Below are 24978 nucleotides of genomic sequence, written 5' to 3' on the forward strand. Positions count from 1 at the left end.
CCCAGCCATGCTAGATAGATTATGTGATAAATGTGTTATGTGGTAGTAGTAAGGGGGTGAAATAGTCCCCAGTACCCGGTCGAGAGGACCGAAGGGGAGACCAGCACCCAGATATGCTAGTCAGTACCTGGTCGAGAGGACCGAAGGGGAGGCCAGCTCCCAGATATGCTAGACAGTATCCGGTCGGGAGGACCGAAGGGGTAGGTCGGGCACCCAGATATGTCGGACAATATATGTATGTTATGTAACTGTATGGTATGTGGTATGATGGGGGAACTCACTAAGCTTTGTGCTTACAGTTTATAGTTTTGTTTTCAGGTACCTCTTCGTCGAAGGGGAAGGAGCTGGCGCGGTAGCGGCACATCATACACACACATTGATTTCCGCATCATGAGTTATTCTGGGATTTGTACTCTGACATTATTATGTTTTTATAAAATGGTTTCCGGACACGCGACATTTTTTATGAAATGATATGATCAGTGAATGTTTTATTTCTAATGTTTTGCTAAGTATATGTTTCAAAAATGAATTTTTTTTTTTTTTTGGCTCGTATTTTGGGATGTTACAAATTGGTATCAGAGCCCTGGTTTGAGGGATTCGGACACACCTTCGGGGGATGTCTGGACTCAAATCGAGGGATTAAAAGATTTTTATAAAGAAATGATTTTCTAAAGACCGAGTAAAAGAGTTTCGAGAAAGAACGAGGTGTAACTACCTAATTCCCTCACCTGTAACTTAAGGTATTGTAACTATGTTGTGTTTTTTTTTTCTAGATCATAGATAAACTTCATGTTTTTTCTTGATCAGGGCAAATTTATTGGTAACCTTCCAGATAACATAAGTTTTACTTACCAAACTTTTTATTGGCTTACATAGACGAAAATAACATAAGTTTACCGATTTTTTCTTTTTTGAATATTTTTACTTACCAAACTTTCCAAGTAAACTCGCATTAAAATATGAATTATGTACTAATTTATTTGATTGCAACTTGAAAAGTTTAACTCTTGAGGCTTTGGCAACATTTTAGTTACTTCAGGGGTATATTTGTCAACTTTTGCGGACAAGTTATTTTCCTATAGATTTGCTGATCTTTAAAAACCACAAGATAAACTAGATGGAAAGCTTGTGGAGCAGCTATTCGGTGATTGAATATGAGCCTTAAAATGTGAGGTTATGGTTGGTTTTTAATTTTTGTGCAGGTCAAAAGACAAACGTCGAATAGGAAACCAATAGACTTCCTCAGTTAAGCAATGCTTGTAAACTGCCTAAATTAATGATCAACATAATAATTATAGTTATTGTATTTGGTTGAATCATGTTTCTCCTCTTTTGATTTTGTTTTATAAAGTACTACATTAATTTGCATTATCATTCAAATATATTTTATTAACAATATCTTGACCATGTTTAATATATTTATTCTTTTACATGGTTATTAAAAAAATATGAAAAGCCTTGGCAAGTTAACATAACCTCTTTTGACTTATTTTACAATTTTAATGTTTTTTATTTTCTAATAATAAAAAATTATGAAAAAAATTGGATTAAACTAAAATAAAATATAAACCAGGTTTTAAAACTATAAATATTAGAGAATTTAAAATATATAATAAAAAAATAGTACAAGTACTATGCTATTTTCATATTTTTAAAGGAATATGATACAATGGCACAATGCTACTTAATTAAACTTGGGGCGACTATATCTATACTATATTATAAAAGAAAATCTTATTTTTCCTAAAAATAGATTGAATATAATAATATTATTTTTTTAAGATGTCAAAACCATTAAGCTAATAGTACAACAAATCATCAATATAATAATAATGTAATCTAAGTCATCCAAATAATAATGCATTATGTATCTTATGTTTAATAAACCTATACCGCAAACCTAAATGTTTCAATTTTCTGTCTCATGTTTTGGTGTTAGGAAGCTCGCCAATTTGTATTGATGTTTACTAATTGATGAATGAGGGTTTTGTTTGGATTTAGATAGTTGTAAAGGGCGGATGATGTTTAATGCAAGAACAAGCTTTTCATCTAAATTAATTAACAGTGAATTAAATCAAATCCAGTAAGAACCGATATATTTTTTATAAGTCACATTTTCATCTTACAATGGTAATTATTGGTTATCATTGACAACATCTTATCTTATTTTTGAGAATTAGCTTTTATCCATATATTTTAATTGGTTAGGTAGCAAGTATTATTAGTCCACCGTTATATCTTATGATTATTACAAATTAATAATTATTATTGTAAAAAGAGTTAAGATAAATCCCTTCTTGATGACCACTTCCCTTAAATTTAGGGAGATGATTTGTACACAACAATTTTTATCCATACACAACAATTGATGCTTTAAGATGTTGTACTGTACAACTCTATAATACATAAATTGTTGTGTATGGCAAAAAATTGTTGTGTACGAATCACTTTTACTTGTAGATATCAGTTTCCAACCAAAACAAAAAACAAAACTAGCATAGCAAAACTATTCATTGAAAAATAGTTATTCGTTGTCGTTGTCCGCCGCTAATTCTTTGTAACATTTTAATTGGAATCCAATAATTCATTTAGTCTTTTAATTCTAACGTATCAAAATCTTTGAAATCGAAAACTTTAAATCATAAACGAAACTATTTGAGGAAAAGACATAGAACACGTTTTTTTTTTAACAAAACAACATTCTTTTGATCAAATGTGTATATAGCTTATTCATACATTTTACTACTATTTGCAAATGTAATGCATGTTTTTTGAAATACAAAATATTTTTGAAAGGTACTAATCGGCGAAAAGAAATGATTTTGTGTTCCTTGAAATAAACATGTTTTCGAATAGAACTAATCGCCGGAAGAAAATAAGTTTCGAATGCAGCTATTCGCCGCCGCCGCTTTGCGCGGGCGGCTAGTTTTTGTTAAATAAAAGGAATTAGGGTTGTGATATGATCTATTCTATTCAAAACTTGAAATTAATAGAAGATGATACATTGTTGTCTATGTCGATTAGACTTTATTTTAGATTATTTTAATGATGTAAGACAACATGGTTTATAACTTAAATAAACAATTTAGTTAGGAATGCATATATAGTTACATTTTGTAATCGTTTAAAGAATTTTGTCACTCGTTCATATTTTGTATATTATTTGATCTACCCTAAAACAAAACTTTGGCTACGCTGTTGATAATGACTAATTCAATATTTGGGTGACCTGAATGAATAATTCGACCCAAAACAAAATGAAGAAAATCCGAATGGCTATTCCTTGTGTCCTTGTATCGTTTTCTTTTGCTTTCTTGCGTCTACAATAACTTATTATTTTGTCACATTAATATTCCACTAATTTTATTTAACAAAAACCAAATATCATATACCGACGTAATTTTTCAAACAATTTTTCATTTTTCAAACACAATAAAAATCATATAATATTCTCAAAATCTCATGTGTATCAAATGTCATCACAATAAAACATATCCCAGAATCTCAAAAACACAATCCTCTGCCAGTGTGTACAAATCATGTCGGCGCCTTCCCGCGATCCCCTGAGGTACCTGAAACGCATTACACATAACACGGTAAGCACGAAGCTTAGTGAGTTCCCCAAAATACCACATACAGCACATAAGCCACTCGAGGCTATAACTCGGTATGACCTTCCGGTCAATGTGTCTCAGCGGGACCCTTTAATCCCGTAGCTCGTTGGACCCTCCAGTCCGGTCTAGCTCGTTGGACCCTTCGGCCCGGTCTAAATCGTTGGACCCTCCGGTCCGGTCTAAATCATTGGACCCTCCGGTCCGGTCTATATAACACATAGCATACATATACCACAATGCACATAAACTCAAACATACACATAACTCATAAGACCCTCTGGTCTGCACATAGATACCACTCTAGGTAATGTATAGTGAGAAGACTCACCTGACAAGCAGCAAGTAAAGACCTCGCTCCCGAATCTCGAACTAGCCTCCGCCTAACACAAGGGATGAATATCTCAAAGTGATACTCTAATCACAACTCTAATGACCGAAGGCTATTCTTCCTCTCTTTAACTCTTTGAAGTGGATAAAAGACCATTTTACCCCTCCATGGTTTCTACCACTCATGTTGACCAAAGCCCCAAAGTCAACAGAGGTCAAACTCGAGTCAACAGTCCATGTTTGACCCGACTCGCCGAGTGCACCCTTGCGACTCGTCGAGTCCACTTATTTCCCTCAGAAGCCTCGTGACAGTCCAGCTCAGCTCGTCGAGTTGACCCCCAACTCGTCGAGCTATCGCATGATTCAGTTCTTTGGGACAAACCCTAACCAACTCGTCGAGTCGGCTCATTGACTCGGCGAGTTCATTCAGACCAAATGTTCATTCAGACGATTTCAATCAGATCTATCACTCCAAACACTAGATCTATCATCCCAAGGCTCAATAACCACGTAAAGCTTCGATCTTTACGTTCATACATGAGGTTATTGCTCCAAAATGCTAATACATGCCTTTCATGAAGGATTTAGTTCATCAACCCTCATTTGAACGACTAAAGCTGGGACACCTAGACTCTAAGGACCTTAGGAGGTCCAGATCTGAGGTTTCCAACCTCAATCCCTGTCTCATTCAACTCATAGATTTAAAAAGGATGGAAGCAAAGCCCTAAAACTCCCAAAATGAGATCTAGTACAAGGAATGAACAAGATGAGGACTTTATAGCTTCTCTTAGCAGCTAAAACACTCAATACCACATATCCACTGCCTTCCTTTGTTCCCCATCATGAAGCTCTTCATCCTTCTTCATAGAAATGCACCAAGATTGCTCAAAATGATCACACACTCTCTTCACAAAGGTTAGAACGGTTTAAGGGTTTCTCTCAGGCTCTCAAGGGTGAATGGAGGCGGAAATGAGGGCCTGAAGCCCCTTAAATAGGTCACAAACTCGGAGACTTAGGGTTTCTCTGCCCAGCACCAACTCGGCGAGTCCCTCCTCTGACTCGTCGAGTCCACTCATTAAATCCACGCGAGCAACTCGACTCGACTCGGCGAGTTGGTCCCTCAACTCGTCGAGTTGCTACTTCAATCTCAAAATTAACATACACAATAATGTCCCTGAAAATTCGGATGTTACATATCAAAAACATTCTTCGAGACCTTTATAAATGAACTAAAAATTATCTTTGTCTATCTACAAACAAAAACCAACGATCAAAAACCTTCTTCAATGGTCGAGCCTTTTTTAAAAAATGAACTAAATTTATTTCATGTAGTTTTTATACATCAATTATGGTTTTGGTCCCACCAAGTTAATTTGCATTATGTACATTCTTCACTTTTGTCTGTGGAAATACTCCTTATTAGGGTTTGCATTATATTCTCATCAGTATTTATATAAGATACAATACATAAGATACACAAAGGACCCCTATACTATACATGAATACGAAACCTACACTAAAATAGGTAAATAAATAAATAGGTTCATTAACACTCCCCCTCAGTTTGAGCAGTGGGTTCCCGAATGTTTAAAATGTCACGAAAATCCAAAAATAGAGGTGTAGGTAGTCCTTTGGTGAAGATATCTGCAAACTGATGAGCCGAAGGAACATGCAACACGCGAACCTGACCAATGGGAATGTGTTCCCTAACAAAATGTAAGTCTATTTCCACATGTTTGGTTCGTTGGTGCTGAACTGGGTTAGAAGCTAAGTACATGGCACTCACATTGTCACAAAACACAACCGTAGATCGAGTTAGAGGGCACGAAAGTTCAAGAAGAAGATTTCGGAGCCAAGCAGTTTCAGCAACAACGTTAGCTATCCCCCGATACTCAGCTTCGGCACTAGACCGAGAGATAACATGTTGACATTTGGAAGACCAAGAGATAAGATTATCACCGAGATAAACGCAAAACCCAGAGGTGGACCGACGTGTCGAGGGACAGCCAGCCCAGTCAGCATCAGAATAAGAAGCCAAACGATCGACATGAGACGGACGAATGAACAAACCATGATGAAGAGTACCCTGAAGATAACGCAAGATACGCTTAAGAGCTAGGAAGTGGGGTTCAAGCGGATCATGCATGTACAAACATATTTGTTGAACTGCATAAGCAATATTTGGTCGAGTAAACGTCAGATACTAAAGTGCCCCAGCTAAACTTCTATATAGGGTCAGATCAGAAATCGGATTTCCCGAGGAAGAGAGTTTTGGTTTGGAGTCCGTAGGAGTGCTACACGGGTTGTAGGAGGTCATATCAGCTCGGGATAGAATCTCCTTGGAAAAGGCAGTCTGAGACAAGAACAGACTATCTGCAGAACGAGTAGCAGTAATGCCGAGAAAAAAAAGACAGAGGACCTAAGTCCGTCATAGCAAACTCAGACGAGAGTCGAGTAATGACTCGCGTGATGAGGGATGGGCTAGAAGCCGTGAGAATGATATCATCCACATAAAGAAGTAGATAGATAGTCTCTGAGGCATGGTGGAAAGTAAAAAGAGAGGTGTCCGAGCGACTACTAGTAAAGCCGAGCGAAGAGATATATACAGCAAACCGGTGGTACCATGCACGGGGGGCCTGTTTGAGACCATATAAGGCCTTACGTAGGCGACACACATGGTGTGTATGAGTTGGATGAACATAGCCCGGTGGCTGTTTCATATAAACCTCTCCGGTCAAGTCACCATAAAGAAAAGCATTTTTGACATCAAGTTGATGAATGGGCCAGTGACGTGAGACAGCAATACCGAGAACAGTACGAATGGTAGCAGATTTCACAACCGGACTAAAAGGGTCATCAAAATCTAGACCATGTTGTTGAGAGAAACCTTGAGCAACTAATCGAGCTTTGTAATGGTCAAGATTACCGTGAGAGTCAAATTTGTGACGGTATAGCCATCGACAACCAACAATGTTGGCATTAGGAGGACGAGGAACAAGATCCCACGTATGATTGTCGAGGAGAGCTGACATTTCCGCATCCATAGCTAGCTTCCAATTTGGATTAGTCATGGCCTGAGCTGTGGATTTAGGGATATGGGAGATGTCGGAAGTAATAGTGCGTGGTCGTAGAGAACCCGTACGAGAACGAGTGGTCATGTGATGACCAGTAGGCGGGTGAGGAGAAGGAGGAAGAGGATGAGGATGAGAAGTAGAAGGAGGAGGAGGAGCAGGAGAAGAAGGAGGAGTGGGATCCATGCGATCGGGTTGAGGGGGAACCGATGAGGATGTGAGAGAGGGAGGGATGTCATCATCAGTAGAAAATTGTTGATAGTCAGAGTCGGAAGGGGCAGGGTGAAAATCAGAGTAAGAAAAGTGATCTTCATCGAATATGACATGACGGAATATGATGACACGCTGAGTGACAAGGTCTAGACATTTATGTCCCTTGTGGTCTGGGGAGGGACCAAGATAGACACATGCAGTGGATCGAGGGGAGAGCTTGTGGGTAGAGGTGGAAGATGTGTTAGGATAACACAGACACCCAAACACACGAAGATGATCATACTTTGGAAAGAAACCAAAAAGAACTTCAAAGGGTGTCTTAAAGGATAGAGTGGTTGTGGGAAGGAGATTCATAGTGTGACCAGCTGTGAGGAGAGCTTCAGTCCAGAATTTAGGTGCAAGGGAAGCTTGGAAAAGGAATGTGCGTATGATGTTGTTTATGGTACGAATGGAACGTTCAGCTTTCCCATTTTGCTGAGATATGTATGGACATGAGAATCGAATTGTGATACCATTCGATTTAAGATAAGTGAGTAACAAATGATTGTTAAATTCTTTTCCATTGTCACATTGAAAGGCTTGTATGTCAGTTTTAAATTGGTTTTTGACATACATTCTAAAGTTGCAAAAAACAGTAAAAACTTCAGATTTGGCACGTAATGGAAAAACCCATAAGAAATGAGAAAAATCATCAAGAAACAATATATAATATTTAAAACCACTTAAACTGGGAATTGGAGAGGTCCATAAATCCGAATGAATAAGTTCAACCACACGAGTAGTTTTAGACAAAGAGGAAGAAAAAGATAAGCGACAATGTTTTCCAAGTTGACAAGCATGACAAAGTGGAATTTTATTAGTACTACTAGAAATAAAATGGCGTGACTGCAAAAACTTGAGAATGGAAGATCCCGAATGACCTAAGCGGCGATGCCAAATGGGAAGAGAAACCGCATTGAGAGCTCTGTCATGGACGGGAGGAACAGTAGACGGAGTGCACGGGTACAAATCACCAATACTATCACATCGCTGAAGAAGCTCATCGGTGTCAAGATCCTTTATAGAAAAACCAAAAGGATCAAAAGAAACAGAAATCCGATTGTCAGTAGTAAAACGACGAACAGAAACAAGATTTTTAATTATTTGATTTGACACAAGAACATTTTTAAGAGATAATTTATTTTGAGAAAAAGGAAGAAAAGTTTGACCAATGTGAGATACCGGAATAATTGCACCGTTACCAACCATTATGGATTTTGAAGCACATGGTGTAAGAGAAAGCATACTACCTTGATTAAAATTCATGTGTGAGCTAGCTCCCGTGTCCATGTAGTGTTGATTATCGGGCGATGGTTGAATCGACATGGGTTGAAAAATAGATGATAAATTTGTAGGTTGTTGCTGTGGAGCATAATAATTTGATCTTTGTGTTGAAATTTGTCCCATGGGCTGTGGCAGAAAAGCTGTTGAATTTGGTCCAGGTGGCAGCGAAATGGGTTGCCCAAAAAACGCAGCATGCTGGTGAGATGGAGTTGGACCAGCGTTGGGCTGATGCTGAAGCAAAGGGGTCAGCTGTTGCTGAAGAAGATGGGTCGGTTGGGTCTGATGAGCAGGGAAGAAAACGCCAACAGCATGGGGCTGTTGAGAGAGCCCAGTAACCGACTTTTGCCAATCCCATGGAGCAGAAAATTGATTTGTTGCTGGACTTCGACCATAAAAAATTTGAGATTGATGATTCTGAGCATTCTGACTTGGTGGTGGTCCCATAATTCCACACTACTGTGATTTGTGGTGAGGCAGCGGAAGGAGTATGGATCGTTGGTGAAAGGCGCAAAGTCAAAAGATGCAAGAAGGCAGCAACAAGACGGAATCGATGAGAAGAGGCTGCTCGATTGTAGTTCTGCAGATGAAGGCCTGATGAGCGGGAGAGAAGAAAAAAATGTGATTGCTAGGCTTTCATGCGCCGTACATCGTAAGGGCCTGATACCATGTCTGTGGAAATAATCCCCATTAGGGTTTGCATTATATTCTCATCAATATTTATACAAGATACAATACATAAGATACACAAAGGACCCCTATACTATACATGAATACGAAACCTACACTAAAATAGGTAAATAAATAAATAGTTACATTAACAACTTTAGATCGAAGTTTTGTTACATGGATCCTCACTATGGTGGCAAAAAACATTTATGTTTGGTCCATGAGCATGTTGTCGTCAAGCCTCGTATGCTAAATGTTCTAAAAGGAACGCTTTACCCTCATTTTTTTCTTTTTTTCTCATTTAAGTTTATATTATAAAAATTATTCATTATATGTGTTAGCACAAAGTTTCACTCTCTGCTTTTTAGTTATTATAGGACCATGTATCTCAAAACTCAAATATTTAAATTACACAAGTAACCCTACATACCAATATTTTATATTAGGGATGAGCGCGGTATGATTCGGTGCGGTTATTGGCCAAAACTTCACCACTAACCGTAAAAGCGGTTAATCCATTTTCAAAACCGTTTGGTGCGGTTAGGCGGTTATTTTTGCGGTGTGGTTTTGTTTTTTTGTTTTTTTTTTGTGTTTCGGTTATTAACCGCATAGATTTGGTGTGGTTATTTTTTGTAGTTTTTAACCACAGTTTAGAGTTCAAACGGTTTTAAGAGTTCAAACATATTACTTATAATAATAATAATAAACATAAGGTATAAGACAATTAACTTAAATCACAACCAACTAATATCTTAAAAATATCAAATCACTAGTAATTAACAATAAATATCTTAAAATTGTCAAATTTCATCATTTTCCAAAGTTAAGCATAACAAAAACCAACACTTTTGTCTATAGAATTTTATCATTCTTTTATTCATGAAAGTTGTCTTATTTTCAATATTTAATATATTAATAATTAATAAAAAAAATTGTATATAATATATACGGTGCAGTGCGGTTTTTGAAAATTGATAACCGCAATGCACCACAAATTTGTGGTTTTTGAAAAAACAGAAAACCTCACCATCACCTTTATTTTATATTGGTTTATTCAGCCAAAAATATAAAATGAATAAACCCAGAGCAACGTGCGAGCCATCATCACTCGTTAAACTAAAATAAATGGTAATTTATAAAATAATACTGACTAAGGGTGAGCATTGGGACCGAACCGGACCGGACTGGTTATGGAGAATATTGTGGACCGTGGACCGGATGGAGGAGTCGTGTCCATGTCCGTATGCGGGTTCGGGTCCAGGTCCGGGCTTTCCGGTTCTTGGACCTGTTTGGACCGGTACAACTTTAATTGCATAGAGTACAAGTCGTTAAAACAAGTTTTTGGGTTTGATATAACTCGTTAAAACGAATATGTTATTGGGTTTGATACGATACAACTTGTAAAAATGATTACGTTTCCGTTTCATGCATAACTAATCTACCTTGATGTTATAATATTATAACTTGCACAATTAATTTTCCAAATAAAAGCAACTAACATATAAATCAAGTTCACCAAGATCTCTTTCATATGATTTATCTGTCAAAGATACATAAAATTCAGAATTATAGTCTAAAATAATAGTTAAAAAGTTGAAATATTTCAGCTTTGATAGCTCAATTTTGAAAGGTTGTAACTCACTGAATATAACACCAAAATCAACAAAATTATAGTCTAAATTCATCTACAAACTGTAAACTAAATGTTGGAAAAAACCGCAGGTCAATCCGACTTAAAACGAATGAGTTATGGTTGTTTAAAAAATTTCACAGATTACAAAATTTTAAAAATCTTGCTGAAAAGCTGAAATTTTTCAGCTTTGATAGCTTAAATTTGAAAGACTGTAACTCATTGAATATAATACCAAAATCAACAAAATTATAGTCTAAATTCATCTACAAACTGTAAATTAAACGTTGGAAAAAACCGTGTGCCAATCCGAATTAAAACGAATGAGTTATGGTTGTTTAAAAATTTTTACAGATTACAAATTTAAATATGTTGCTAAAAAGCTGAAATTTTTCAGTTTTGATAGCTAAACTTTGAAAGACTGTAATTCATTGAATATAATACCAAAATCAACAAAATTATAGTCTAAATTTATCTACAAAACTGTAAATTAAACGTTGGAAAAAAAACACGTGTCAATCCGATTTAAAATGAATGAGTTATGATTGTTTAAAAATTTTCACAGATTACAAATTTTTTTTTAAATCAGGTCCAACCGGTTCTAAACCCGATAAAAACCGGACCGGACCGGGAAAAAAACCGGACCGATTTTGATGGATTCCTAGAACCGAGAACCGGCCCAGAGGTCCAAAAAAACGGTTTGGTCCGGTCCGGTTCACCGGTCCACCGGTCTAAATGCTCACCCCTATTACTGACACAAGCACATAACATAACTACTCAAACAACCTACCTATGTGAAATATTTAAAATACAATAAGACCAAATGTATGAAGTACTATTAAGTATTAACATAAAATCATAAAAAAAATCATTTAAATATTAATATATAGAAATTAAAAGGCAAAAAAATAATGGCTTCCAAAGTATAAGTGTGTTGCTGTCATAGAAATTGGTGATACATTTGATAATAGTAATCGTGTACAATTGGTGGTATATTGGGCATAAATTGGGCAGTTGTATCATGTTTTTACTCTAAAAATAATTTAAGTTTGGTTCGAGCACGTTAAGAAGTTTGTTTATTAACACCTTAAATTTCTAATTCCTTAAATATGTTTTTATTTTAATATATAAAATAATAATAAATTGTATTATATATAGGCTCGTTTAGGCTAGCGAGCCTAATCGAGCTTAGTGACACAAGCTCGAGCTCGAGCTCTTTTGATAAATGTGCCTAATATTAAGCTTGAGCTCGGCTCAGGCTCGTTTAAAATAAGTCTCGAGTCGAGCTTTTAACAAGTCTATTTCGAGTATCTTGACTCGTTTGCACCCCTATTCATGGACCGCAAAAAACACAGGTAGCAGATTTATTAGATGCCCTAATTACAAGGTAAAAGCTTACATATTTTCTTGGATGAACAATTTTTGACTTCGTGTTCTAAGTTGTGGGGTGGAGAGAAGGATTGTGACTACTTTGCTTGGATAGACCCTCCCCTACCCAATATGTGATACAAAGACCAAATGTTGGAACTATACAACTTAGCTAATGCGCAAAATGTTGTAGTAGAAGCAACAATGTGAAGTGGTGGTATGGAACATCATGCTCAAAATGTGGAAGTAAAAGTAGTTGTGAAAGGTGACGGTTTGAAAAATCATGTTGGTGTATCACTTGGAACTTGGAATATTGCAATATATGTTGGTATAGTGATTGTTGTAATGGTTTTTATATATGTTAGTATGATGTAATATTTTAGTTTGGAGCTATGCTCCAAACATGTACTCTTTTAATTTGGATCAATGAAAAATATTATGGCTTGTATGGATTCAAATGTGTTGCATCATTGACATGGTAAGAAAGTAAACAATGCCATGGTTTGGATCAATGAAAAGGAAGAAAGTAAAAATGCAATAAGAAAACAATAAACAAACCTTGTTCCAAGTATTATATATCATAGGATTAACAAAAAGGTTACAATATCATAGTGTTTAGCCTTTTGAAAAGGCAGATAATATCTAAAAGATTAACAAAATGGGCCATCAACATAATTTGCCCAATTTATGGTACTATTCAAAAGGTTACACTATGACAACTAAAAGACATGAAATATGACCCCCTACTCTACAACATGAGCTTTTTTTCTATATTGGTTCTAATCCCATACTTGTCAACCACATGCTTGGCTAGCTTATTCTTGGTGATTCTTTCACATGGCCTCCTTAACCTCCACAAGACCATGATCTGCATATGCATTCTCCACATGCTCAAGGACTAGAAATTGGGTTTCATTTATAACCTTCACTAGCAATCGGGTTTCCTATATACCCTCCTCATCACTTTGAACTTCCTCCTTTTCATCTTGTCTTACCCGAGTATTTGGACCAATTTCTTTAGTGTGAAAACCATAATCCTAATGACACATGATGAGAGTATATATATATATATATATATATATATATATATATATATATATATATATATATATATATATATATGGATAAACACTTACCATGGACATATCAACCTCCATATGAATCTCTTTGATATTAAGGATTGCAGATAATCGGTATGTGTTAAACCTAAACATTTCATTATTTCATCATCAGTGTAGTTGGATTCCTTCAATTTTTGCAATTATATCTTTCACTTGAAATAAGAACATATTCTCTACACCATCTGGTACTTATGTTTCTTGCACCTTAACTTCATTATTTTCCCTTTTGTTGTGATCACGAACCTTCATCCCTTTGACCACTTAGACATTCATCCGTCTTACCCCCATCCCTAGCACCTCTTCACATCTGACCTCTACCATTAGCACCTCTTCTTAGGCCCTATGACCTCCCCTTGTCTAATAACTGAAAGCTGGATCCAGCTTAGGTGTCCGTCTTTTTTTAGGGTTTGTTTTTGGTTCAACTGTTAGATTTTTACATGAAACCTCGTTATGGCCCTTATGTCGGCAATTTGTACATTGGATTATTCTAGACCTTCCCATATGGTAGTACTTGTCATTATTTTCAGAAATATGCATTCTTCTCTTAATACTTGGTCTACTTGGCATCCTTCTAGCTATTGGGGGAGTGGTTTGGTATATGGAGTAGCCACCCGTAAATTACTTCCATTCACATGATGCAAATTCCTAGAGTAAGTATCTTTGTACCTCTCCTTACTAAACCAAATGCTAATAAACTTAGTTGGATCTTTATGAGTGTAATAGATATTAGTTTGTGCATGAACACAAGGTATCCACAGATGACCCACGGCTTACATGAACACGCATGTAACCCCAAATCCACACAATAGAGTTCATAGCCATTCCTAGTTCCATAAGCATCCATCCCACTAGGGAAAATAATCCAATTCCTGCAGATTAGTATGTAAACAACTTTATAAGATAAACTTTTCGGTCTTTAAAAGGAAAAGGGATAAAAAGTGCATACCTCATATTTTCACCAAAATTTCTCATATTTTTAATATCAGCAGGGCATACATCACCTTCCCATCTACCAACCTTTTAAAGCATTCTAAAAAAACTTATCCATCATGTATAATTTGATTTCTTCAAGCATAGTTATGAGTGGTTTCTTCCTAGCCTCCAAGATGATGAAAATGAACATTCAACGATGCCATCTTCCACTGCCTCACAAGCTATTCCACTCCCAAAATAAGTCATGCACAATGTAATTGGATTCCTTTAATTCAGATGTTCATAAGCAATTCGGTATACCTTCCTGAAATTGGAATATATGTGTTTAGTACATTGCATGTGCTCCACATAAGGAAGGATATCATTTGTTTATTCAAGCAAACCCTATAATTATGATATACAACATTAAGAAAGTATAACCAATTTGCATAAGAAAGTGTAATCAGGTCTTTCAAAATTGCGATATGATACAAAGGAGATAAACCCCTAAACCATCTTTGTCCTTAGACTGATGGCCCGTTTCCATGGTGTCGTCTTCAAAATCAGAACCATAATCCTCTTCATTCTCGATCTTCGAATCAGGGATGTAAGCATCAGATGCAGTGTGTTCAGGACTGTTGCACCCAGAAGGTGGTCTATTTTTGAATTTGTTTTCTTCTCCAACATCTATGTATGTGATATTCAATTTCTCATCTTGGTCTGCGCCAACGAAATTATTGCCTCATGCATCAATGTTTGGCTTCATTACAAGGAAGGAGCTCTATAAAAACACTCTTCAAACATGGATTGTTTGGGTCCTCACTTAAGCTCTCAATGAATGAAAATGTTGACCGTAAAAACCCTAACTTTAAGAGGGTATGTGTAAATGAAGGGCCATGTCAACAATGGTAACCAGGTGTTGGAGACAATATGCAAACAAAAACCAATATTCTAGGCTTAATCGTTAAAAAAAATCATGAGTGACTATTCAAGTTAATAGAACCAAAGTTCAGTGACTTTTTATAAGATTTCCTAACATAAAAAGCCAAAGCTCTAAAAAAATACTACTTGAACCAACTTTTGGAGGAATTAAAATTTCATACACAAAGTCATATCACAATATGAAAAACAGGTGGAAAGGATGTAGAGGGCTTGTGAATAAGTAAAAACTAATACAAACATTAATTACAAGCTACAGAAGTACAGATTTAAAATGAAAAAGACAAGTATGTATGCCCAAAGCCAAAATTGAGTAGCTACTTTTCAATTTCCTTCCTCTCGTCAAACTTTAAAAATATATATAAAAAAAAAAAACAACATAAACTATCAAAACATCCATCAAACATCTAACTTGGACACTTTGTTCTCATAGCTTTCATCTTTTTCTTTTTCCCCTGGTTGAAGCAGCCCCTGAACATTGAGATTTGAGCTTTCTATTCACACTTGATTGAGCGGTAAATGTGGCGGACAAAGAACAAGGCGGCACGGAAACCGATCATGCCGAGCATGAGAAAGAAGCCGTAACAAATGCAAGCCATGTAACCGAAGAAAAAGGAGGTCTGCATGAATCCCGACATGTCTGATCGCTCATAGTAGTAATACAAACAATACCCGTATATGAAAACACCCGTTGACCCTCCACATAGGAAAGACCTGAAAATAAAAAATAATTCAAAAAGAAATTATATTGAAAAAAGTACGGATTCAAAAGGTAAAAAACTCGACATACCTCCACCACCATTCATGATCCTCAGCAGCAAGTTGGAAGTAAGTCAAAGCAACAGTGATGAAGGCAGTGACAATCAAGAGAATGATGAAAACAATAAATAAGATGCTGTAAATGGTGTAAATTCTGTGGCCCCACACACTGGCGAAGATGTAGTAAAGCTCAATGTAGATTGCACTGAAAGGGAGAAAGCCAGCCATGGCCATTTGAGGGATGGTTTTTCTGTACCATGGGAGAGGTGGAATCTCTCTGGGATACTTTGTGGTGCGAACAGGAGCTTGGAATTCAGCTTTGCTGTTTTTTCCAGCAATACCCCCGAGAACAAGTAAAGGTGATGTCACCAAACTCCATATCAAAACAATCACTACAATTGTTCCAAAAGGTAGTGCAGCTGTGGCTGTGTAGGCGATTGCAACCGTGTTTAGGAAGCAGAAGGTTAGAAAGAGGGGCCCACAAAAGAGGCATCCGGTTAAGAGTAGGTTTCTCACCTATATATCAACATTGAAAAGATCTTATTAGTATGTTTTTAGAAATGATGCTGATATCGAATATTATTGATACTAATATGTTTTTATTTTTTGTATAGAAAGTGAAATGTTTTTTGATTTGATATATGAAATAATTAAAGTTGATGATTTCACATGTTTAGACTTTCAGATTTTTTTCACAAACTAGTTAAATGTAGCTTTTTAGTTATTGTAGTTTTTAGTTAACAAAACTTTTAGATAACACAAGGGAGAACTGCATAAAAGTCCTAATGTTTTGGCCTCAAAATCGATTTAAAAAGTCCTAATGTTTTGGCCTCAAAATCGATTTAGTCCTTGTATGTTTTTTTTATTCAATTATGTCCCAAAAACCGGGAATTGTATTCAATTTGACCCTTTTACCCGGTCAACAGGTCATCCAAATTTCTAAGATTACATTTTTGGCCCAAATTTTAAATTTTATTACAAATTTGGTCCAAAATTTACACTTTCGGCCAAGATTTCAAAACTTTGTTACGATTTCATCCTAAATTTAGTTTTTTACATATTTTTTTTCAAATAAAAATTCGAATGTTTTTTTGTTGTATAATATCATATTTATACACAAAAAAAAACATATTTTTCACATAAAAACATTCTTTTTCTATATATATTTTAAAAAAAAAAACATTTTTATATCCAAAATACGTATTTACAAAAACATCATTTTATTTTAAATACCTATTTATAAAAACATAGTTATGTGAAAATGCGTGAAATACGCTTATGTAAAATACATTATTATACCCCTATATACCCTTAAAAACTTTTATAAAATACGTATTTCTTTAAAAAACTATATAGAAAAAAGAAGGTTTTTTATGTGAAAAATATGTTTTTTTTTTGTAAAAATATGATTTATACAACAAACAAAACATATTTGAATTTTTTTTTAAATGTAAAAAACTTAATTTAGGATGAAATCATAACAAAATTATGAAATCTTGGCCAAAAAGAGTAAATTTTGGACCAAACTTGTAAAAAAATTTAAAATTTGGGCCAAAAGTGTAACTTTTGAAAGGGGGATGACCTGTTGACCGGGTAAAAGGTTCAAATTGAATACAATTCCCGGTTTTTGGGACTTAATTGAATAAAAAAAAAAACATATAAGGACTAAATCAATTATGAGGCCAAAACATAAGAACTTTTATGAAGTGCTTATGTTTATGTGTTGCTTATGTGGCAAGTATTTAGTACTCTAAATGAGGTCCACCTTCCAGCATTGTCGATATTAAATAAACTGTAAAGAGAATAATGTAGCAATAATCCTTATAATTTGTAGAGTAACATTACATACCCAGTTTGTTCCTTCTAGTTGGTGATAGAAGGAGGCTGCAGTGTAGCCTGCAATCCCAGAAGTAAGAGCATATATGACAACCAATGCAGTGAACAGAGCTCCTCTATTATATGGATAAAACACACCAACAAGTGCAAGTCCAAAGATAAAAAGTGCACTGAATAAAATCAACAAGTCAAAGTAAACACAATTCAGAAACTAATCCATTGAACATGAAAAGTATGACATAAATAATTCAAGGGCTAAATGCAAGATTCAAGAAATAAAGCATCCTACTTTCAATTTACTTGCTACAGTTGCTGAAATGAAAGTAAATTACCAAATTACCATTTCTTGCATTTATCCTTTAATTCAAAAATACTCTACTTACAGCGAAAATAGCTGGGTCCCAGAACCAAGGGCAGCAGCAAACAAAGACTTGTACTTTGGATACCTAAACACATCACCATGAATGTACTTCCATCCAGTCTCCTCTTGATCATCAGCTGCCTCTTCATCATGAGCATACCTTTTTTCACAAATAAACAATTAACAAAGGGTAAAAAAGGAAGTGTACGTAAAATAAATGGATATTATTCCTTAGTCCTTACTTAACAAAGTCGTTCTTGAGGACACGCATAAGAATGGTGGCAAGAAAACCGGTTAACAGTAGAACAGTGACACATGAGTTGATAATTGAAAACCAGTGAATCTCCAAATGATGTGGTTGTGAAGAAGATTGAGAGTATTTCTCCATTCTATTCTCAAAAGGAATATTTGTTTCTTTCCATCTGACTGAATACATGAATTCCACCTCAACTTCTTTGTCTTCAGTGAGATCCACCACAGCATTAGGATCAGCTTTCGCGTTTATTTCTATGACACGATCTTTATTGTAGTGGATCTCGAAGTGAAGATGCTTAAAAAGGTAAAATCTTTCCTCGCTAGGGTCATTTTTGTCTTTTTCAACTTTCCCTAGAAAGCCCCAGAAAGGCAAGTCATCATAGTACATTTGGAAATAATAATCCTTGGCAACAGCACTTCGGAATTTGGAAACTTCCTGTTTTGTTAGTTTTTTTCTGCAAACAGTTTCTGAGTCTTTTTCAACCATAAATGGAAGCTTATAAGGGGCACTGACTAATCGGTCTCCATTCAGTACTTCACCAAGAGCTTCTGGCTTCTCCTTTAAATGAGCTGCAATCATCATTTTCATCAATGAAGAATTACAGATTCAAGAAATAAAATAATGAAAGGTAATATGTAATAAGATAACAAGTATACACACCTGGTAAACAGAAGGGTAGATCAAAAAAGCGGTATGTTTCACTGTAGAAGAAAACAGACATATAAAATGAGTGTATAACAAGGCATGTAAGTATATATGCTGTAAACTATGAGTTTAAGGTTCTTAAAATCTAAAGTGTATATAAATATGAAGAAACAAAATGCACTTCAAAGAACATATACAGATTGGAAGCATGATGTAGGCAACACTTCATCATTACTGAAAAGCCTATCTACATAGAAGAACATGATAAGTTTTCTAAAGACTTTAGGAATAATTTTTAGTTAATAATGACTCAATAAATTACATAATCATCAACACAAAAGGACTGAAGTGAGTTTCTTGTGTTGCCGAGCCACAAGCATGAGCATGATATTCCTATCTTCTTGTAGTACTTCATGATCTTTTACTAGCCAATTGAATGTCTTTTCAACCTGATTTAGGTTTCATAAATGATTGACATTATAAACTACATAATCTGTTCAAATTCAGGTCTTTATGTTTGGGTTGGTGGCATAAAAGATCTATATACATGTGTATAACAAATTACATGGTGAGGTACAATTAACAACTGGAGACTAATCAGTCTTTTAGACTTTTTTGAGCAAAAAAAGCTCCTTTATTCAGGATGGGGGAGCATTTAAGTGCAAATTTAGCGCTTCCAATCTTTTACCATCATTCATAGACTCATCCAGTTTCGCTCAAACAAATTTCAAATGATCATTTGAAGTTCTAGACTTCTAGTCCCACAGACATGAATTGTATCTCAATTTAGGTATACACTTTATCCATATTAAAAGCTGCACATAATTGGGCAGCTTTCCTTGCTATGCCGACGGAAGTTACAGGGTCGTAGTGATAGGGACCACCACATCCGATCGATACTTACAACTACAGAAACATAAAACCCTAACTAACATAACTGAAGCTGAGATCCAACAAATAACAAAACAGATCCACTAAACTGTAGCAAAAGCATGAAAACGGAAGAAATGGAGTAGAGAACAAGCATCATGATGCACAAGATCAAACGCATGAAACAGCGATCTAGTCAAAGAATCCATAAGAGATACCTAGGGTTATGGAAGGGGCCGACTTTGTTGGCGTAAATGGGAACTTCCTCTTTTTCTTTGTACTTGTGATCTGAGGCACCTGATCGAACTTCTTGGATGCGAAAAACCAGCAGTAACGCCACCACTAACCACCGGATCACGGCCATTTTCTTCAGCATCTCTGGTGTCTGCTACAGATGAATGTGTATGTAAAATAGATGTAATTCACTTTGTAGACTCCATCGAAGTTTGTTGAGGGCTTTCCGGGCATTTCACCCCGATAGAAAACGATGACTTCTCACGTTTTTTGGGTCCCACGATATTATAAAAAAGGAAAATTGGAAAACGAAAAGAGAATGAGCTCATCAAGTCCTAAAACGGCAAATCGGGCAACATTCACGTTTAGGGATATGGATCTTTGTACTAAATGGGTTAAACCCGCTAACTTTTAAAGTAAAAAATGACAACTATTTTTTATCATGTAAAATCTGACACAAGACAACCCGATATAAAATTAACGAGTTTGGGTATCAGATTTCAACATGTTTATGTAAACGGGTTAACATGACACAACACGAAAATTAAATGGATAGGATCGAGGTCAAAACTTTCAACTCGAATATGTAAAGGCGTAGCTATAGTATATCAAGGTGGGTCCTAGGACCTACCTAATTATCTTAATTGTAAGCTTAATTATATTGCAAAAATTTATGGGAACTACCTTAAATTTTTTGAAGGAACTACCAAATAATTTTTTGCAAAAACAAAAATAACATAATGCCTAAACAAACTTAAAATTTATCCAACAAAAATTAGTCCAATCCGTTAAAATTAAAATTAAACAAAATTAATAATAATAAACAAAAGCCCACAACTGAATTGTCGCCTACACTTTCGACTTTTACGCATACATGTTGCACGTTGATTCAGCAGAACGACCAACTATGAAATTTTATCATGTGAAAAAGATGTATTAGAAAGTTTCAATTAAGATATCATTATCAATATATTTCAAGATATAAGCCCTCGTCGGATACAATTCTAAAAATGTTGATATTTTGACCCGATCCGCTACTAGTATATTTTAGTTTGTTATATGTTTTAGGGTTATTTAAGTAAGGAACCACGTGGTTTTATGTTCTAAATTCGCCACTGCGAATATGACTCGTTTAATTATATATCATTTTTTTATAAATTTTATATTATTATAAATATATTATATATTATAAACTTGTAGTAGGTCAAACTCAAGTATTAAAATTAAAATGAAAATTTGGGATGGGATAAGCTGAATCAAATTACGGAAACGAAAACTCGAAAAGTCTGAAAGTGTTTCAAACTTTTAAAATAACTTAATTTTACTCTTCCTCACCACCTACCAACTTTTTACATTTTGTCTTATAAACTTATTATGAATTTTGTCATACCACCTCCCAACTCCAGTGTTTTACTTTTTCCTTCCTCCCTGTCCCCTACTTTCCAACTTGTAAGATGTTTCAACCCGACATGACATAATATATTTACAATGTCTAAACTTTAACCCGAAACTTGATACGAAATCGACACGGAAATAAACGGTTTGACACGACACGACACGATAACTAAACCGGTTGGGTTAGGGTCAAACCCTCTCAACTCATTTAATGTGTTGACACGACACGACATGTTTGTCATTTCAAATCTTTGGCCTGAATACAAAAAATATCATTGATTTTTTTTTTGTACAAAAGATATCATTAATATGTGTTGTATGTACATATTTTACCAATTTATTTTTTACAATGTATATATTATACCATAGGCAACTTGATACAAAAGGTTTATCGGGTATTTTTCATAATTAAAAATTTTGAATGAGTGATGTGGAAAGTATGTGTGACTTGCGTGGCTATTACATCCATCTCCCCCTATTAGACGACTTTACCCTAATCGGATGATAGGAAACACTCTCAAACACAATACGTAGCGGAAGTTAGGGTTTCTCAAACACAATACACAGTCAAAGCTTTTATACTGAGAGATTGAGGATGGTTGGTCTGTCTATTGTAAATAAAGCAAAATTTCTTACTGTAAACGTTCACGACTAGGGAGTATTTGCCCCCAAATATCTTGTCTACTTCAACCCTCTTTAAGTTTCCGTTATAGAAGTAGATTTTGGTGGAATAGAGTTCAAGAAGTTCATTTATGTTCTTCAAAATCTCACTAAAGGAGAGGTGTATAAATTTCTACTACTGTCTTGTTCATAAGTCATTGAGAGATGGATTGAGACTACTGGCAGATGATGATGATTACGCTACGTTTCTTGATGTTGCAATGGTAATGGGGGAAAGATTAGTTTATACATTGATCAATATAGTAAACTTGTATTTGACTGGATCGAGGAAGAGAAAGCGGGAGAAGGTGTTGGTAGTGAACGCTTTGACAAAGATACAGACTCAGTCATGTATGATGTTGTCACACCCCGACCGGCACCGGAAGCATCAGGGTTGTGACTTCAATGTTGGATCACGGTTAACACACATAATGAATATTCGAAGACTTAGATGATATTACATTCTTCCATTAATCTGGATTCAAAAGTTACATCATTTGGAACTATGAAAATACGATAATACATATACTAGTTCAGCAAAACGTAAATCAAAATAACATAAAGGCATGAACATATAGGCCAACAAAAAGACAAGGAAATAGATTTTCCATAATATGCATGCCATAAACTTCAGCTTCTAAGTCCCTGAGAATACATGCTTTTAAAAGACGTCAACAAAAATTGTTGGTGAGTTCCACAGGTTTGAGAATACATGCCATAAACTTCAGCTTCTATGGGGTCTGTTGTACTATTTACACGGACCACAAGAGCACGAGGTATCTGATGGATCAGCCAAATTTGAATATGAGGTAGCACCGATGGTTGGATATGGTGAAAGATTATGATTGTGAGATCCTTTATCACCCGGGGAAGGCCAATGTGGTGGCCGATGCTCTCAACTGCAAGGCGGTCGCGGCTCCGATCAGGGATATATGCTTGAGGATGATCGTGATTATTGTGCTATTGGAGCGGAGTTGGGAGGCATGGGTCGAGGCAATAAAGGAAAAGCACCGGAAGAGTGAGCATATTGTGGGGTCAGGTGGCTTCATTTGATTATGATAGTCGGGGGTTGTTGACTCTTCATCGGAGGGTATGGGTTCTGTATTGGGGCAGTGTGCGTCAGGTTCACATGGAGTAGGCGCACCAGTCTAGGTACTTTATTCATCTCGAGGCGACGAAGATGTACAGAGATCTTTGTCCTAATTATTGGTGGCCCTGCATTGCGACATCCCCATTTTCACGGCCAGAAAAGACCGATTTTGTTTATGCTTTATAAAAATCATAGTACCTATTTAATAACATTGTTGCGGAATTTGTTCCCAGTAAAACATGATAAATACGTTATCAAGGCATTTCCGAATAAAAGTATTTTTATTCATTTTAAAACATTTGGGATGTCATCGTAAATACAGAAACATAAGCATAAACAGAACTTACATTCATTATCACTAGTGATTTATATCTCCTTAATCTCTCAGTGTAATGTGACTTCATATCAACACCTGTGATATAAATAAACTGAGTGGATCAGGTTGGGAAACCTGGTGAGTACATAGGGTTTTCAACCCATAATATTATAATTATATTATATTTAATCATCAAATAATTAACCCAATTACCCATCCCCGTTATCTTCCTTATTCGTAAGGATCTACCCTAAGAATCAGTTATTCCTCGTTCATTCATTCCTAAGGATCATCCTAAGGAATCGACACGAAGTCCATCGTTGCCATAGTTTACACAACGGACACTAAGTCTGCATAGTCGTCAGGGTTTAGGCATCAAGTCTGCATGATCGCCAGGGTTTAGGCACCAAGTCTGCATGATCGCCAGGGTTTAGGCACCAAGTCTGCATGATCTCCAGGGTTTAGGCACCAAGTCTGCATGATCGCCAAGATTCGGGCACTAAGTCTGCATAGTCGCCCGGGTTTAGAGTACATCGGGTGAACACATCGTTCACAACACCTACAGGTTGTGAGCCTGCTAGTGTTCCGCTGGACTGTCTAGAATAGTCTGTGGTTGTCATCCATACTTTGTTAGATGACGGGTCTAACGCTTGGGTAAAAGGTTTCCCTCATTGTTCACCTCTCACCCATATCTAGTGGTCTATATCACCTCTCATCTCATCATCCAACTCATAATTCATCTACCCATGTTTTACCCAACATATTGTGTAGATATAAAATACATATACAGTTTAAATCATTTAAAACATGTATAAAATCGTTCATCCATCATAGATAGCAAGTATACAGATAATATGCACACATAGCACGTAATTTATATAAAATACTTCATATCTATGTGTAAGATGAAAGTAACTATGCACTCACCTGATAAGGTGGTGACTCGGTACTCGGACAACGCTTTGTTACTCTTAAAACAATTTTCCTTTGACAAAACCTAGTATCATTACCACTAGAGTTTAGTCTAATATTCACCGAGACTAATTAATAGTCTAACTATTATTACTATTATATAAGCACGAAACAATATTTCTCAACCACTATGTACAGACAGGGACCAGACATGAAACACCGGAGGGCAGGATCATTTCGGCATATAGCACTTCTGAATCCAGCAACCCAAGCGGCCCTCCAAACCAGATTCCCCGTACCACGAGTGGTTAAAAAGATATTATAACGACACTTATATAACCCATAATAATAGCCCAAATAATTATTATAAGGTCCTAATAACATTACTATATTTAAATAAAAGCTATATTAAATATAGTATAGGCGTAGTTCACTTACAGCGGAGTTTTATTAAAAA

The 24978-nt window shown here is 35.8% G+C and overlaps 1 protein-coding gene across 1 annotated transcript; it reads right to left on the bottom strand.

Moving 5' to 3' along the window:
• Positions 1 to 15400: 15400 nt before the first annotated feature.
• On the bottom strand, positions 15401 to 20365 carry LOC145160022 (transmembrane 9 superfamily member 2-like). The gene is made up of 7 exons (XM_079079083.1): positions 20133 to 20365; positions 19060 to 19100; positions 18386 to 18968; positions 18166 to 18303; positions 17796 to 17952; positions 15978 to 16462; positions 15401 to 15901 (listed from the first exon to the last, which is right to left on the bottom strand). The coding sequence occupies exons 1-7, from the start codon at positions 20288 to 20290 to the stop codon at positions 15682 to 15684; spliced, it is 1782 nt and encodes a 593-aa protein (XP_078935209.1). The 5' UTR covers positions 20291 to 20365; the 3' UTR covers positions 15401 to 15681.
• Positions 20366 to 24978: the final 4613 nt, after the last annotated feature.

Source organism: Lactuca virosa, chromosome 2 (assembly GCF_052849685.1).
Source record: "Lactuca virosa cultivar CGN04683 chromosome 2, Lactuca_virosa_CGN04683_v6, whole genome shotgun sequence".
In the NCBI taxonomy this organism is placed as follows: domain Eukaryota; kingdom Viridiplantae; phylum Streptophyta; class Magnoliopsida; order Asterales; family Asteraceae; genus Lactuca; species Lactuca virosa.

Coding starts and splice junctions, on each gene's coding strand:
- LOC145160022 (XM_079079083.1), bottom strand. CDS start 20,290: ATGCTGAAGAAAATGGCCGTGATCCGGTGGTTAGTGGTGGCGTTACTG. Junction 16,463..17,795: donor AACTAGAAGGAACAAACTGG/GTATGTAATGTT, acceptor GTTGATATATAG/GTGAGAAACCTACTCTTAAC. Junction 15,902..15,977: donor GATCATGAATGGTGGTGGAG/GTATGTCGAGTT, acceptor TTTTATTTTCAG/GTCTTTCCTATGTGGAGGGT.